Genomic DNA, 16,947 nt, shown 5'->3' with positions numbered 1-16,947 from the left:
CAGATTTACCACTATTGTCATGGGAACAAGGGGATTTAGTTATGTGGAGAGACTTGAGAAAGATGTATTCAAAGTTATGTATAGTTTTGATATTCAGTAAGAATTAGAAGTTACTAGACCAACTGGGACCCGTTGGGTCCCTGTCACACGGGAGGCGTGGTCCCCCAACTCAACCCGTTGCCGAACGTAAGATTCCAGCACTCCCCTACCTCTCTCAGCACTGGACTTTAAAAAAATGCAATTGCACTTCTCCAATTGCAATACCAATTCACCCTCCCCCTCCTGTCCTGCCAGGAGTTGGGGTAAGTGTTGTATGATGGCAACATTGTTGCAAATGTCAGGTGGAGGACTCTGATATCCCATTCAGGTGAAACGTTGGTGGAAGCACAGAGTGTTCCTGTATTGCAACTTTGTATCAAAGTTTGTTGTAAGCTGGCAGGAAGGATTTTAACAGTAAAAATCTTGTTAAAGTTGGCTTTTTTAAACCTTGAAATATCAATAACATGAAATATAACATTAAATGTGAAGAAACTTGATACGATCGACCACGGGAAAAAGCCGAGTAAGATTCTGCAAATTTTTTTGCGCTACTGTGTACCATTTTGGTGTAGCTCCCAAGATCACAGACAGACAAACAAGTTGAGACTTTTAATAGTATATAGATAGGACATGGATATAAATTAATTTACAACAACAAATCTACATGCTAATAAGGAGATATATTTCTTATGCTGAATTGAGCGATTGATTAGTTTAGTTTAGTTTAGAGGTGCAGCATGGAAACAGCGTGGAGTCCATGACGACCAGCAGTGTAGGATACACTAGTTCTATCCTACACACTAAGAACAATTTTACAGATACCAATTAGCCTGCAATCCCGTATGCCTTTGGAACATGGGAGGAAACCGGAGCAGCTGGACAAAATCCTTGAGGAGAATGTACAAATTCCATACAGACAGCACCCATAGTTAGGATCCAACCCAGGTATTGAGTCATAGAGCCATAGATTCATACAGCGTGGAACCAAGCCTTTCAGCCCAACTTGCCCATACAGACCAACAAGTCCTATCTACACAAGACCCGCTTGCCGGCGCTTGGCCCATATTCCTCTAAACATGTCCTATCCATGTACCTGTCTAAATGTTTCAAACATAGCGAAAGTAACTGCCTCAATTATGTCCTCCAGCGGTTCGTTCCACACATCCACCACTCTTTGTGTGAAAAAGTTACCCCTCAGGTCCCTACTAAATCTTTCACCATTCACCTTAAACCAATGTCCTCTGATTTTCGATTCCACAACTCCGGTTAGTGCCCAATCTATTCCTCTCATGGTCTCTGGGCAGCAGCTCTACCGCTGCACCTCTGTGCCTCCCATTGATCTGGCATTCATGACTTTTAGAAGATAGTGCTGGTAGATTCAATGGTAACTTCCAAAAGGAATTGGGTCTCTGTTTGATATGGAGAAAATTGGAAAAGAGTGGAAGTTATGAGATAGCTCTTTCAAAGCTACAGCACAGGAGAGACAACGTTCTTTGCTATAGAATACTGTAATCAGAAATCTAATCATATCCATATATGGGCAGCAGATAATGTACAGGTCTCTTCCTTGTGACAATAATTTAACAAAAACCTCGAAGAATAATGCTTCATTATAAAATAAGACGTTCTTTGGTTTGTAGACTCTCAGACTATGTTGAACTCATGGCATTTTTGAAAGACTTTGCAGTTTCACGACACAATGTGCTGGGACAAGCTTCATTCTATGCAGCTTGCCTGGATTTTTCACTCCAGCAAGGTAAGTATCCTACCATTGGTAACTTTTAAAATATTTTTATTTATCTGCATAATGTTGGACTGCCATTTTGTGACTCTGCTATTAAATTCTAATGAACAAAACAAAAGAAATTAAATTGTAATGACAAGGAACTGCAGATGCTGGAATATACAAAAGTTTAGTTTAGTTTAGAGATACAGCTTGATAACATGCCCTTCACTCCACCGAGTCCGGGCCGACCAACGATCACCTGTGCCCTAGTTCTGTCCTACATACAAGGCACAATTTACAGAAGCCAATTAACCTACAAACCTGCGAGTCTTTGGAGTGTGGGAGGAATCCGGAGCACCCAGAGAAATCCCATCGTAGTCCCAGGGAGAACGTTCAAACTCCATACAGACAGCACCTGTAGTCGGGATTGAACCCGGGTCTCTCGCGCAGTAAGGCAGCAACTGTGCTGCTAAGCCACTGTGGCACGCGAAAGATAGACTCAAAATGCTGGAGTAAATGCATTGGAGACGCTTCGGGTCGGGACTCTGCTTCAGACTAATTACAGGAGGGAGAGTGGGAGGAAAAAAAGCAAAAATAATCAGGACAAATCAGGGCCAGCACCAGGACCTCAGGCAAGGAGGTTGATAGGGACGGTGTGAGCCCGGGAGGAATACATCATTGCCAACTGTGGAACTGGTTAACAGACTTTTAGCGGGGGAAGCGGGAGGGACGTGTTTGTAGAAATTATACAAAATTGGAGAATTCAATGTTGGGTTGTAAGCTGCCCAAGCAAAATATGAGGTACTGTTCTTCCAGTTTGCGTGTGGCCTTACTCTGACAGTGGAGGATGCCCGGGACAGAAAGGTTAGTGTGGGAATGGGAAGGAGAGTTGAAATGGTATCAACAGAGAGATCTAGACTCACAAGGCCGCTCCCTCACTGCCGCTCCGTAAGAGCCGTCTTGCTTATATTGACTGATAAATTGCCTAATTTACCAATTTACAAACCAAATTCCTCGGTTTTAAACTGTTTTCCCCCTCTGACTCACTTCTAACTCTCCTCCCACTCAGGCTAGAGCCAATCAGTGCATTTTCTTGCTTCTCTTTGCTGCTGTTTCTTCAAAATCCACGGAAGCTCAAGTCATTTCCATAAAACATAACAGCAGAATTAGCCATTCGGCCCATTGAGTCTGTACAGGGAATGAACAGGTGATGATCAGGTGACAGGTCAAATAAACCATATATAGATACAATCAGTTTAAACTCAAGTACAATAGGTAGAGCAAAGGGGAAGATACATAGTGCAGAATATAATTCTCAGCATTGTAGATGCACCAGTTCCATAGACAAAGTCCAATGTCTGCAATGGGGTAAGGTGAATCAGATAGTATAATAGCTTATGGAAGGATGATTCAGAAGTCTGATGAGGAGGAAGAAGCTGTTCCTGAGTCTGGTGGTGCACATTTTCAAGTGGCTGTACCTTCTACTGTTGATTCACGTTTCTCTCTCACATCGGTTGTTTCGACAATAATCGACCAGGCACCGGGGTTGCTTTAAACGTACGTTTATTGAGCAGGAGTCTTCACACAGGTTACAACCTGGCAAAGAGTCAAGCTCCCTGCTCTTAATTGCAAGGCTCTTTATATGTTAATGCCACCGTTTAGCACCTCCCACATCCCCCCCCCCCCCGATCATCAAAGAACCAACACGTACGAAGAATACAGGAAACCAAGTATGTACATATAAGGGGATGAAAGAGGAACCACACATAATCTCAGACCAGTACATTCCTCAGTCTTCCTGGCTAGGGGGGGAGGTTGTGTATTCCTCAATCTTGTCAGACTGGGCCTGTGATCCTTTATTCATGACTACACAGTAACTGCAAGACATTGTGTATCCATTCTAACAGCCGGTTCCAGCAAGTCTGGTCAGCAGCCATCTTATGTCCTTTGTTTCAGTCTACCTGGCCAACCATTTTGTCTTTCAGAACAATCTTATAACATTGATTCAGAATTTCTATTCATCATTCCCCCCTTTTGCCATTCTTATGGCAACACTCATAGTCCATTTAAAAGTCCCATTCGCCGAATCTCGTAACCTTTTAGTTCCCTGGCCAAGGCTTCTTGGACCGTCTGACCTTTGTCCCCTAATTCTCCTTCCTCACTCACTTCATCGTTTTCGCTGTCGTTGGGGAATGGTAACAGTCTCTCCTGCTCACGCTGTAAGATCATCATTCGTACAGAATTTTTAGTTTCCTCGGGGGTGGTCCCCAAACCCGATAAAGCCACCATTAATCGGGCTAGGATACACTTTACAATAGCAATCCCCACAAATAAGCAAGTAACTACTATAGCAGCATAGATGGCAATGCTGATGATCCAGTTGTATACTCCCCCTAATCCCCAATTCCCCCATCCCTGGTTTTCATTTATTCCATCCAAAAAGGTGGTAATCTCTTTCTGGTGTTGTGTGATGTTGCTAGTCCGGTCTTGAACCCCCATCATACATTTCCCTTTTATGACGGTACAGGTCCCCCCTTCTCTAGCCAATAAGTAATCGAGCGCATATCTATTTTGTAGGGAAAACATCCTCATTTCGGCCATCTGGATTTTTACTGCCTCCAAGGCTCCAGTTGTTGCATTGCCCAGAATTGTCAGGCTCAATCTTGTCAGACTGGGCCTGTGATCCTTTATTCATGACTACACAGTAACTGCAATACATTGTGTATCCATTCTAACAGCCGGTTCCAGCAAGTCTGGTCAGCAGCCATCTTATGTCCTTTGTTTTAGTCTACCTGGCCAACCATTTTGTCTTTCAGAACAATCTTATAACATTGATTCAGAATTTCTATTCATCACTACCGTTCGGGAGCAGGGAGAAGAAGGAATGACAGCGGTGGGACAGGTCTTTGTTTATGTTGGCTGCTTTTCCAAGTCAGCACGACATGTAGATTAGTAAGGGCGTTAAAGAATGGGGACAAGAGGGAGAAATGGATCAGCCATGATTGAGTGGCATGATTTATGGACTGAATGGCCTAATGCTGCTCCTATGCCTTACAATCTTATGATCTTAAATGCTGGAAGCCTGGTCTGTGTGATGGATTGAGCTGCATCTATAACGCTGCTAATTCACAAACCAATCTCTCATCTCTGCCTTGGCAAGGCCACCAGCATAATGAAGGACCAGTCTCACCCCGGTCATGCCCTCTTCCCACCTCAGGAAGTGCAGAAGTGGGAAAATCTACACCTCCAGATTTAGGGACAGTTTCTTCCCAGATGTTATCAGGCAACTGAATGGTCTTCTCATCAGCTAGAGAGCGGTCATGACATCCCATCTACCTCATTGGAGACCATCGAGCTATCTTTAATCTGTCTTTATCTTGCACTAAACGTTGTACCCTTTATCTTTGCACTGTGGACGGCTTGTTTGTTGTCTTTCTGTTTATTGGATAGCATGCAACAAAGAGCTTTCCACAGTACCCTGGTACACGTGACAATAATAAACTAATTAAAACTGTACATCATTTAAAAAACAACTGTAGATTTTCTGAAGTTTATGTCAAGCACAGGCACAGCTTTGCTCTCAATGTTATGATTGTTTGACTGATCCAGGAACACATGGAAATCACACTGCGATTCTTTTGTTTATAGGTTTAGCACTAAGGCCGTTTGAAGAATGCCTTCTTTTTGTTAATGGAATCATTGATGATCCCTTAATAAAGTCGGAAAAAAATATAATGCTGGCTCTCCACTCATCAGTGGCCCTCTGGTAAATCCATATTTATCGCTAATAGAAAAAACTAGTGGCAGTAGGACAGGACTTTTCAAGATCTTGAAACAATGTCCATGCTGAACATGATTCTGTTAATCTAATCACTGTCTACATGATTCATATCTGTCCATTCCTTGCATATCCATGTGCCTATCCAACAGCCTCTTAAAAGCCACCATCGTGTCCGCTTCCACGAACCTCTATAGTCTCCTGAGGAAGTAGAGGTGTTGGTCGTAGTTTCAACGTAGTTGGTCTAGGGCATATTGTTGGTGATATTTATGCTGGAACTTGAAGCTCTTGACCATTTCTACTTCGGCATCATAGACGCTGATTTGTGTCCTTCATCACGCTTCCTGAACGTGGAACATGGAACATAGAACAGCACAGGAACGGTCCCTTCGGCCCACAATGTCCATGCTGAACATGATGCCAAGTTAAACTGATATCATGTGCCTGCACATGATCCACATCCCTCCATTCCCTGCACTTCCATGCGTTGATCCAAAAGCCTCTTAAACGCCACTTTCATATCTGCCTCCACCACTACCCGTGGCAGCACATTCCAGGCTTCCACTAGCCACTGTGTAAAAAACCTTGCCCCGCACAACTCCTTTAAACGTTCCCCTCTCACCAAATAGCTATGCCCTCTAGTGTTGGACATTTCTACCCTGTGAAAATATTTCCATCTACCCTATTTTTGCTATTCACATTTTAAAAGTAACTCTTATCAAGTCTCCGACGTTCCAGAGAAACATAGATTCAATACCATCTTTGAATATCCTCTAAACAACAATCCGAGATTTTATAAATCTCAAAATACACTCTCTACATACCCAAAATACTAAGCACCACTGTAACAATTATTTCATTGTCATCTTTTGTAGCAAACTGAAATATCACCAGTTTTGAGACTTCAGAGATAAATTAAGTTTTATCTGGTTAAAAATCGTTTTTTAATTCTCGATGTACAGAATGGAAACAAGCCTTTCTTCCCACCGAGTTCACGCCAAGCATTGATCACCAATTCACACTAGTTTCTATGATATACTGTAGACACAAATAACTGCAGAGGCAGGCTTACACAAAAGTGCACAAAGTGTTGGAATAACTCAGCAGGTCATGCAATATCTCTGGAGATCATGGACAGGTGACATTTCGGGTCGAGACTCTTTTTCAATCTGAAGGGTGTCAACCCGAAATGTCACCTATCCATGTTCTCTAGAGATGCTGCTTGACCTGCTGAGTTACCCCAGCACTTTGTGTCATTCTGTGTTATCTCACTTTCTCATCCACTCCCTACACGCTAGGGGGCAATTTACAAAGGGCCAATTAACCTACAAACTCGCATGTGGGAGGAAACCAGAGCACCCGGAGAAAACCCACACGGTCAGAGGGAGAAGGTGAAAACCCCACATAGACATCACCTGAGGTCAGGATTGAACCTGGGTCTCTGGCGATGTGAGGCGGCAACTCAACCGCTGCGCCACCATGCAATTGTTTGATGTTTTTTAACTGCAATGTTTCCCGTTGCTAACATTAAGTCTTGGTTTCTACATAGGTATCTAAGGTTGTCACATTGGAGGAAGGCTATTCCGTCTTTTAAAAGCGCAAAAAAATTGGCGGCTCACACGAATGCTTCACTGATCTCCATGTACGGTTATTCCAAGTTTTTGGAGTGTCAGATATTGGTGTTTAGAAAGGCGTTGCTGGAAAGGCAAGAAACTGTCATGGAAGTTTACCAGCAAACTAAAGAGGTTTGTTTTTTATTCTTCAAGTCTTCGTTATTAAAATGGTATCACCTCTGCTACATTACCAGTAAGTTGCCTGGATGAGAGGGGATTAGCCAAAAGGAGAGGTCAAACAAACTTGGATTTTTTTTCTATGGAACGCCAGAGGTTGCAAGGAGACCTGATAGAAGTATATAAAATTATGAGAGGCTTAGATACGGTAGACAGTCAGAACCCAGGATTAAAATGTCAAAGACTGAATGGCATAGAATAAAGGGATAGAGTGGAAAGGTTTAAAGGAGATGTGCGGTTCAAATTTATTTTTACACAAAGTGGTGGATGCCTTGAACTTACTGCCAGGGGTGGTGTTGGAGGCAGATACAATATGAGCATTTAAGAGACTTCTGGACAGGCACATGGATGTGGAGGTACTGGAGGGATATGGATCAAGGGTGGGCACAGGGGATTAGCTTAACTTGCAGTCATATTCGGACGATGGGCCTGTTCCTGTGCTGTACTGTTCTACAATTATTTTTATCCAGTTTTTAAGTTTAGTTTAGTTTAGAGATAAAAGTCGGAAAGGTTCTTCAGCCCACTGGGTCCACGTCGACCAGCCGTGCCGACCAGCGATCCTCACATATTAACACTATCCTACACACACACACACTAGGGACAATTTTTACATTTACCAAGCCAATTTACCTACATACCTGCATGTCTTTGGAGTGTGGGAGGAAACTGAAGATCTCGGAGAAAACCCACGCAAGTCACACGGAGAACATAAAACTCCGTACAGACAACACCCGTAGTCAGGATCGAACCCGGGTCTCCGACGCTGCAAGTGCTGTAAGGCAGCAACTCTACCGCTGCGCCCCCGTGCCGCCCTTTTGAAGTTGCCAGTAAAATCAATAAAGTAATTTGAGAGAAGTTGCATATTGTTCAGGTAAAACGTGATGGCAGGAAATCAAAGTTGTAAAGCATATTATTGAAACCTTTGCATTTTTAGTTTTGCAATAATTCTCCTCTTCCTAATAATCACATGTGTAATTGTCATGGTTACCAACAAAAATCAATGACATTCTCATTTGAGTGGCACGGTGGCACAGATGTAGAGTTGCTGCCTTACAGCGCCAGACACCCAGGTTCAATCCTGACCACGGGTGCTGTCAGTACGGAGTTTGTACATTCTCCCTGTGACTGGGTGGGTTTCCTCCGGGTGCTCCGGTTTCCCCTCACATCCCAAAGAAGCGTGGGTTTGGAGCTTAATTGGACTCTGTGAACCCCCCACCTCCCCAGAGAAAAAGGGGTATAATACTACTAGTGTGAACAGGTGATCGATGGTGGCCGCTGACTTGGTGGGCTGAAGTGCCTGTTTCCACGCTGTATCTCTAAACTATACAAAATATTGAAATAAATAAATGGTGTCATTTTATTTTGAATTTGAATAGCACCTCCGTGACTTCAGACGAAGGTGTGACACCTCACCGGTATTTTATCCACGACTCTTGCATCTCAAAGCTTACTGCCGCATGTTGGCCGGACAGATAGGAACTGCGAGCCATTTGTTGGATCGTGCGTTGATTTTCAGCAAGTTGCACGGAAACATACTGGAGGAACAGTGGGTAAACGAAAGCAAAGTAAGTGCCCGCATCTCTCCCTATAGTGTAAGCCCTGGATAGAGTGGATGCGGAGACGATGTTTCCACTAGTGGAAGTCCAGGACCAGAGGGTACAGCCTTAGAATAAAAGGATGTACCTTTAGAATGGAGATGAGGAGGAATTTATTTAATCAGAAGGTGGTGAATCTGCAGTATTTATTGCCACAGACGGCTGTGGAGGACAAGTCAATGGATATATTTAAGGCGGAGATTGGTAGATTCTTGATTAGTAAAGGGCCTGTCCCACTTAGGCAACTCTTTAGGCGACTGCCAGGGACTAGTTTTAATGGAATTCACCTACGACACTGGGCAACAACCTACGACAGCACCTTCGACAACACCTACGTCAACCTACGACAGCAGAAATTGTCACCACTGTCGCCGAAATGTTGTCAACATGTTGAAAATTTTGCGGCAGTCGCCGGTAATCGCCCAAAAAATCGCCTAAGTGGGACAGGCCCATGAGGGTGTCAGGGGTTATGTGGTGAAGACAGGAGAATGGGGTTGAGAGGAGAAAGATAGATCTGCCATGATTGAATGGTGGAGTAGACTCGATGTGCCGAATGGCCTAATTCTGTTTCTATAACTTATGACTTTATGTCCTGGTTACCAGACATTTTAACTTGTCAAAACATTGTCATAAATTGGAGCAGATTGGCTGTCAAAAATTGCAGGAGGATCTTGATTGGTGGGGCAGGTGGGCTAAGGAATGGTTAATGGAGTTAAATGCAGAGATGGGCAAGTTGCTCCCGAAGGCCTGATTCCAAGCTGTATGACTCAAAACCTCTGGGATCAAGAACCAGAGGTCATAGGTTTAAGGTGCGGGGTTAAAGCTTTAATGGGAACCTGAGGGGCAACTTTTTCACACAAAGGGCGGTGGGTATATGGAATGAGCTGCTGGAGGTGATAACTTATAGGTACTATAACACTATCCTACACACACAGGCAGATACTATAATAGCATTTAAAAGACATATGGACAGGTCCGTGGATAGGACAGGTTTAGAGGGCTAATGGATCAAATGCAGGCAGGTGGGACCAGTGTAGATGGAGCATGCTAGTTGGTGTGGGCAAACTGGGCTGAAAGACCCATTTCTACACTGTATGATTGTATCCCAGTTTCTAACCAATTCAAGCTAAGGCTTCCAGAATTTCCCAGTTGCCATCCACTTTAGTTTAGTCCAGTTTATTATTGTAATGTGTACCAAGATACAGTGATTCCCCTACTCTAGGTAAAACGCTATCTGCATCTACGCTCTCTACTCCTCTCATGATTTTATACACCTCTATAAGATTACCTCTCATCCTTCCAGCATGCAAGGAATAAAGTCCGAGCCTGCTCAACCTCTCTCTACAGCTCAGGCCTTGACGCCTGGCCACAGAACTGGACACTTCTTGATAGTTTGTGCACTATCTAGGTGCTGTCTGTATGGAGTTTGCACATTCTCGTGCGACTGCATGGGGTTCCTCCAGATGCTCCGGTTTCCTCCCACATTCCAAAGACGGACAGGTTTGCAGGTTAATTGGCCTCTGTAAATTGTCGCTGGTGTGGAGGATAGAACTAGTGTATGGCATGGACTCAGTGGGTCTGTTTCCACGCTGTATCTCAAAACTAAACAAAATGTCAGAGTATTGAGTGTAACATTTGAGAGTTCATGATGCAGTTGTACAAAACGTTGGTGATGTCACAATTAGAGAATTTGCCAAGCTGGAATGGGTGCAGAGACGATTTACGAGGATGTTTCCAGGACTCGAGGGCCTAGAGAGAGGTTGAGCAGGCTAGGATTTTCCAAGTTTGCGGATGATACAAAGCTGGGTGGCAGTGTGAGCTGCGAGGAGGATGCTATGGGGCTGTAGGGTGACTTGGATAGATTGGGTGAGTGGGCAGATGCAGTATAATGTACTATAGATAAATGTGAGCTGATCCATTTTGGTGGCAAGAAGGAGACAGATTATTATCTGAATGGTGTCAGATTAGGAAAAGGGGAGGTGTAACGAGACCTGGGTGTGTTTATACATCAGTCACTGAAAGTAAGCATAAGTGTAGAGCAAGCAGTGAAGAAAGGTATTGGCATGTTGGCCTTCATAGCGAGAGGATTTGAGTTTAAGAGCAAGGAGGTCCCACTGAGGTTGTGCAGGGCCCTGCAGGTTTGGTCTCCTAATTTGAGGAAGGACTTTCTTGCTATTGAGGGAGTGCAGCGTAGGTTCACCACTTTAATTCCTGGGATGGCGGGACTGACATACGATGAAAGAATGGGTCGACTGGACTTGTATTCACTGGAATTTAGAAGGATGAGAGGATATCTTATAGAAACATATAAAATCCTTAAGGGATTGGACTGGCTAGATGCAGGAAAAATGTTCCCGATGATGGGGGAGTCCAGAACCAGGGGTCACAGTTTAAGAATAAAGGGTAGGACATTTAGGATTGAGATGGCTAATGGAATCAAGGGATGTTGGGATAAAGCAGGAACGGGGTACTGAATTTGGATCATCAGATTCAGATTCAGATTCAGATTCAATTTTAATTGTCATTGTCAGTGTACAGTACAGAGACAACGAAATGCATTTAGCATCTCCCTTGAAGAGCGACATAGCAAATGATTTGAATAAAAAAATAAATAATAAGTGTCCGGGGGGGGTGATTGGCAGTCACCGAGGTACGTTGTTTAGTAGAGTGACAGCGGCCGGAAAGAAGCTGTTCCTCGACCTGCTGGTTCGGCAACGGGAGAGACCTGTAGCGCCTCCCGGATGGTAGGAGGGTAAACAGTCCATGGTTGGGGTGAGAGCAGTCCTTGGCGATGCTGAGCGCCCTCCGCAGACAGCGCTTGCTTTGGACAGACTCAATGGAGGGGAGCGTGGAACCGGTGATGCGTTGGGCAATTTTCACCACCCTCTGCAGTGCCTTCCGGTCGGAGACAGAGCAGTTGCCCATACCATACTGTGATGCAGTTGGTAAGGATGCTCTCGATGGTGCAGCGGTAGAAGTTCACCAGGATCTGAGGAGACAGATGGACCTTCTTCAGTCTCCTCGGGAAGAAAAGACGCTGATGAGCCTTCTTGATCATAGTAGAGGGATTTTTGGTCCAAGAGAGGTCATCGGAGATGTTGACTCCCAGGAACCTGAAGCTAGAAACACGTTCCACCTCCGCCATGATCAGCCATGATCATATTGAATGGCGGTGCTGGCTCGAAGGGCAGAATGGCCTACTCCTGCACCTATTTTCCATGTTTCTATGTTTTTGAGGTATACAAAATCATAGTTGATATATCATTAACTCACACCCCGATTCTCCTGCCTTCCCCCATAACCCCCGACACCCTTACTAACCAAGAATCTGTCAATCTCTGCCTTAAAAATACCCATTGACTTGGCCTCCACTGCTGTCTGTGGCAATAAATTCCAGAGATTCACCACCTTCTGGTAAAATAAATTCCTCCTCGTCTCCATTGTAAAGGTACGTCCTTTTATTCTGAGGCTGTGCCCTCTGGTTCGAGACTCACCCACCAATGGAAACATTTTCTTCACGTCCACTTCATCTGGGCCTCAATTGCGTATAGTCATAGAGCCATACAGCGCAGAAACAGGCCCCCCATGGTCGGTTATAACGAGGGTTTACTGGATTATGTTAACAGATTTCGTGGTTTAATGAAGATGAAGACAATGAGCTAGAAAACATGTGGGTGAAAAATGCAGAGAACATGCCAACCTGGGAGGAAGCAGCAAACCAGGAACCCGCCCGCTTCTTACTACAGCCATTGAGCAGCTTACCGCCGGTCGATTTCGAGGACCAGTCAGACGACAAGTCAGAGAGTGATTTAGTCTGCATCCCTTACTAAGCCAGCTTGGCACTCCCAGGCCTCCTGCAGCCTCACCTGCCCCCGGCACCTCAAGCAATCGTTGCTCTCCGATGTTTTCATTCCATTGATGTTCGTTCCTCAAAATAAAATGGATTAATAAGCATTTTCGTTACTGCTCATCTTTTAACACGGGTTAATTAAAAAAAAAATCTTAACACTTGTTTGGTGTTGGAGAGCAGCTGCCTCACAGCGCCTTTCGGCCCATTGATTACCCGTTCACATTTGTTCCATGTTATCCCACTTTTTCATTTACTCCCTACACACTAGGGGCAATTTACAGAGGGACAATTAACCTACAAACCCACACGTCTTTGGAAAGTGGGAGGACTATCTGTAGTCAGGATCGAGCCCAGGTCTCAGGCACTGTAAGGCAGCAACTCTAACGCTGCGCCGCTCGGACCTCAGGTGCTGTCTATGTGGTGCTGTCTATGTGGCGTTTGTACGTTCTCCTGGTGACCGCATGGGTCTCCTCCCACATCCCACAGACGTCCAGGTTTGTAGCTTAATTGTCCCTCTGTAAATTCCCCTGTCGGAAGTGGATGAGAAAGTGGGATAACATAGAACTAGTGTTACTGGTGACTGTTGGGCAGTGGACCGAAGGACCCATTTCCATGCTGTATCTCAAAACTAAACAAAACAGAAAAGCACAAAATAAGCTTGGCATCATCCGACACACAGTAACTTCGGTGTTAGCTCAAAGACTCCCAAGTGATGGGTGGATACAGTTGAGGTGTGGGGGGGGGGAGAAGGGGGGCGAAGGGGAGGTTTGATAGGCAGATGGTTGGACAAAGACCAGAGATGTCTAAAATCCTGGTTGGACCAGTCTGAAGAAGGGTCGCAACACAAAACTTTGTCTGTCCATTCCCTCCACAGAAGCTGCATGACCTGCCGAGCTTCTCCACACGGTCCTTTTTTAAAATGTTTTTTATTTTAAGTAACTAATATATGTTTATAATGAACAAAGATAAAACAAATAAGATTTAACAATTAGAAAAATAGTTTTTTAAATAATAATTTTAATCTCTAAGAACAACAGGTGATTACGTGTCATGCTAGTGGCACGAGGTATGTGTCCTATCCAACACCAAGCTAGTCTCGGATGTCTCCTCGGATGTCACTTTACAGGTGTCCTCATGATCTACTGGTCCCTTTGAGTTAGCACCAGCATTCTTCTAAAACATCTTCTTGTTTAGATTCAAATTTCACTGTACCATAATTGGTACATGTGATAATAAACATTGAAACCTTGAATTTAGAGAAACAGTGTGGAAACAGGCCCTTCAGCCCACCGAGTCCATGCCGACCAACTATCACCCTGTACACTAGCACTATCCTACGCTCTACGGAAAATTTACAATTTTACCGAAGCCAATTAACCTACGTCTTTGGAGTGAGGGAGGAAACCGGAGAACCCAGAGAAAACCCACACGATCGCAGGGAGAACGTACAAACTCCACACAGGCAGCACCAGTAGTCAGGGTTGAACCCGGGTCTCTGGCACTGTAAGGCAGCAAGTCTACCCCTGCGCCACCATAATGCCATATCTGTTCCTGTGCCTATGTTTGCATGTTCTATGATGCAGGTGTCTCTTGCTGCCAAACGAATATTTCATCAAGAAATCACAAGAGTTTAAAATAAACCGGTTTATCATTTTTAATACTGTTTAATCATCTAATACAGGATTTTGTGATTCACTCTGAAAAATTAATCACACCAAGTTTAAAAACATGATACATTTACAATTAAAATAGTTATGGAATGAAGTGAAATCTCTAAATTCAAATGTCCCACATAGTGTATAATGCAACGTATACAATACATCAAGATAAATATTGATAAATCAGGAATGTTTGCACATTCTTTTATTTTGTTATTTCGTACTTCCAAGAGATGAGTGGTGTGGCGTTGAGGGAGATGTTTACAGATGACATTTACTCCTTAAGTAGCTGGTTTCATTTCATTCACAGGACTTTAAAAACAGTTTGAACACACAGAGAGAATGTACAAGTTACGTATTGTGCAAAGTATGTAACTGCTTTATAGCGCAGTCTCGTATTGTCATTATCACTGCGGTACACCAACCTATTCTCTTCACGGCATTTTGAATTTGTGGCCAAGAAATTAATTGCATTTAGAGTTTAGAGACACATCGTGGAAACCGTCCACATTGACCATCGATCACCCGTTCACTCTGGTTCTATGTTATTCCACTTTCTCATCCACTTCCTACACACCAGGGGGCAATTTACCGAGGGCCAATAAACCTACACACCCGCACATCTTTGGGATGTTAGAGGAAACTGGAGCACCTGGAGGAAACCCATGCCGTCACAGAGAGAATATGCAAACTCCACACATAGCTCAGGATTGAACCCGGGTCTCTGGTGCTGTAAGGCAGCAGCTCTACCCGCTGCGCCACTCTGCTGCACATTAATTACTGAGCAACATATTTCAACTGAGTCAAGATTAATTAAACAGCCGATCATGGTCAACTACAAACTTTGCTGCTCTGCTCACTATCCTACACACTAGGCACAATTTGCAATTTTCCCCAAGCCAATTAACCTACAGACCTGTACGTCTTCGGAGTGTGAGAGAAAACCCACCTGGTCACAGGGAGAGCGTACAAACTCCATAAAGAGCACCCATAGTCAGCTCAAACCAGCCTCTCTGTAAAAGCTTTTGCTGAGGAGGTGTGAAATGTGGTCAGAGGAAGGGATGCAGGTGCTCTTCTCTACCCCCCCCCCTCTCTCCCCCCCCCCCCCCCCCCCCCCCCCCCCCCCCCCCCCCCCCCCCCCCCCATCTCCCCCCCCTCCCCCCCCCCCCACCCCCACCCCCCCCCCGACCCCGCGCCCCCCCCCCCCCCCCCCCCCCTCCCCCCTACCCCCCTCCACCCTCCCCATCTCCCCTATACCCCCCTCCCTTCTCCCTCCTCTCTCTCCCCCCCTCCTCCTCTCCCCCCCTTCCCCCCCCTCTCTCCCCCCTTCCCCCACTATGCCATTGCACCAGGGAATTTTTCAAAAGACGAGCTAGCAAAGAGGATCCAAGGGCACTTCCACAATCAATATTAGCAGAACACACTGTTATAATGCGCAGAAAGAAAAAGTAAAAATAATTTCTTGGCCAGTAAATTCTAAACAGTTCCACACTCAAACAGTTCTATAGAACAGATTAAATCACATGATTATTGTTCCATCTAGATGTAGTGTACCTGTGTTGTGACTTTAAACATCAATCCAGAATGGATTTAGGGATGGATTAAAACTAGAAAATATATTAATTTTATATAACTACTATAGTTCTGTGAAAACCTATATCTATGTTGTATATTTTCTGGATAAAGCTTTGGAATATTGCATAATACAATCTTACAGAATATGAAAAGCATATAGAAAGATGGTAGGTTTTGAATGGGACAATACCTAAATCACAGACTCATTACTTTTAAATATTAAGACCAAAATATAAACTTGTAAACCAATAGAAAGCAATGTGTCATAGAGCAGATACGTTTATCTTTAAAATGCCAAATCACAAACATTGACTTTCAAATTACAGATACAAATTCTAAATGTGATATCAGACTACTACGTTACAACATATGGCAGTCTTTGTATATATTAACTGCACATGGTAAATACTAATACTTTTATAGTTAAAATCTTTGATGCTTTGTTAGATAAAACAGTGTAACCAATGCTTTGTTGGATAAAACAGTGTAACCAACACACACCATCACACGCTTGTCTCAATAACAAACTGTTACGTTACAAGACTAGTAGATTTGGAATTGAATGGAAGGGACTAATTAAAGGTGGCACCGATTTTCAAAGAGCAGGTAAACATGAAATGAATGCAAAATCGATTAAAGACATGTTTCCCTGTCAATATCCTTCCCTGAGTAAGCTTTCTTGTCCATTTTCCATTCATTGCAAGCAGGAGAGCTGAGAATATAAGGGAAAGAAAGATTACATTTGCCGAAGGTTGGTGAGACCACACCTGAACTGCATGCAAATACAATGTGCAACGACTTGAAGTGAGATGTTCCATGCAGTCGTTCCGCGTCACTCCGCAAATCAAACGCACGTTGTTATATTTGCAACTTTTATTTCATTCAAACTAATAAGTTAAGAAAACAGCATGTCAGCAGGCAGTAAAACAAGAACAA

General features: G+C 44.0%; 2 protein-coding genes across 2 annotated transcripts in view; one reads left to right on the top strand and one right to left on the bottom strand.

Moving 5' to 3' along the window:
* Positions 1 to 12,876, top strand: part of LOC129698829 (adenylate cyclase type 10-like) — a 79,385-nt gene extending 66,509 nt beyond the window's left edge. The window contains exons 29-33 of the mRNA XM_055638142.1: positions 1,680 to 1,795; positions 5,414 to 5,531; positions 7,093 to 7,288; positions 8,710 to 8,898; positions 12,555 to 12,876. Coding sequence (XP_055494117.1) covers positions 1,680 to 1,795; positions 5,414 to 5,531; positions 7,093 to 7,288; positions 8,710 to 8,898; positions 12,555 to 12,758 — 823 coding nt within the window. The 3' untranslated portion in view covers positions 12,759 to 12,876. The remainder of the gene's footprint in view (positions 1 to 1,679; positions 1,796 to 5,413; positions 5,532 to 7,092; positions 7,289 to 8,709; positions 8,899 to 12,554) is intronic.
* A 2,870-nt stretch (positions 12,877 to 15,746) lies between these two features.
* Positions 15,747 to 16,947, bottom strand: part of slc4a10a (solute carrier family 4 member 10a) — a 123,745-nt gene continuing 122,544 nt past the window's right edge. The window contains 1 exon segment of the mRNA XM_055638141.1: positions 15,747 to 16,723. Coding sequence (XP_055494116.1) covers positions 16,645 to 16,723 — 79 coding nt within the window. The 3' untranslated portion in view covers positions 15,747 to 16,644.

The sequence above is a fragment of the Leucoraja erinacea genome, chromosome 7 (genome assembly GCF_028641065.1).
Source record: "Leucoraja erinacea ecotype New England chromosome 7, Leri_hhj_1, whole genome shotgun sequence".
In the NCBI taxonomy this organism is placed as follows: domain Eukaryota; kingdom Metazoa; phylum Chordata; class Chondrichthyes; order Rajiformes; family Rajidae; genus Leucoraja; species Leucoraja erinaceus.
This window is presented reverse-complemented; position numbering and strand designations above follow the sequence as displayed.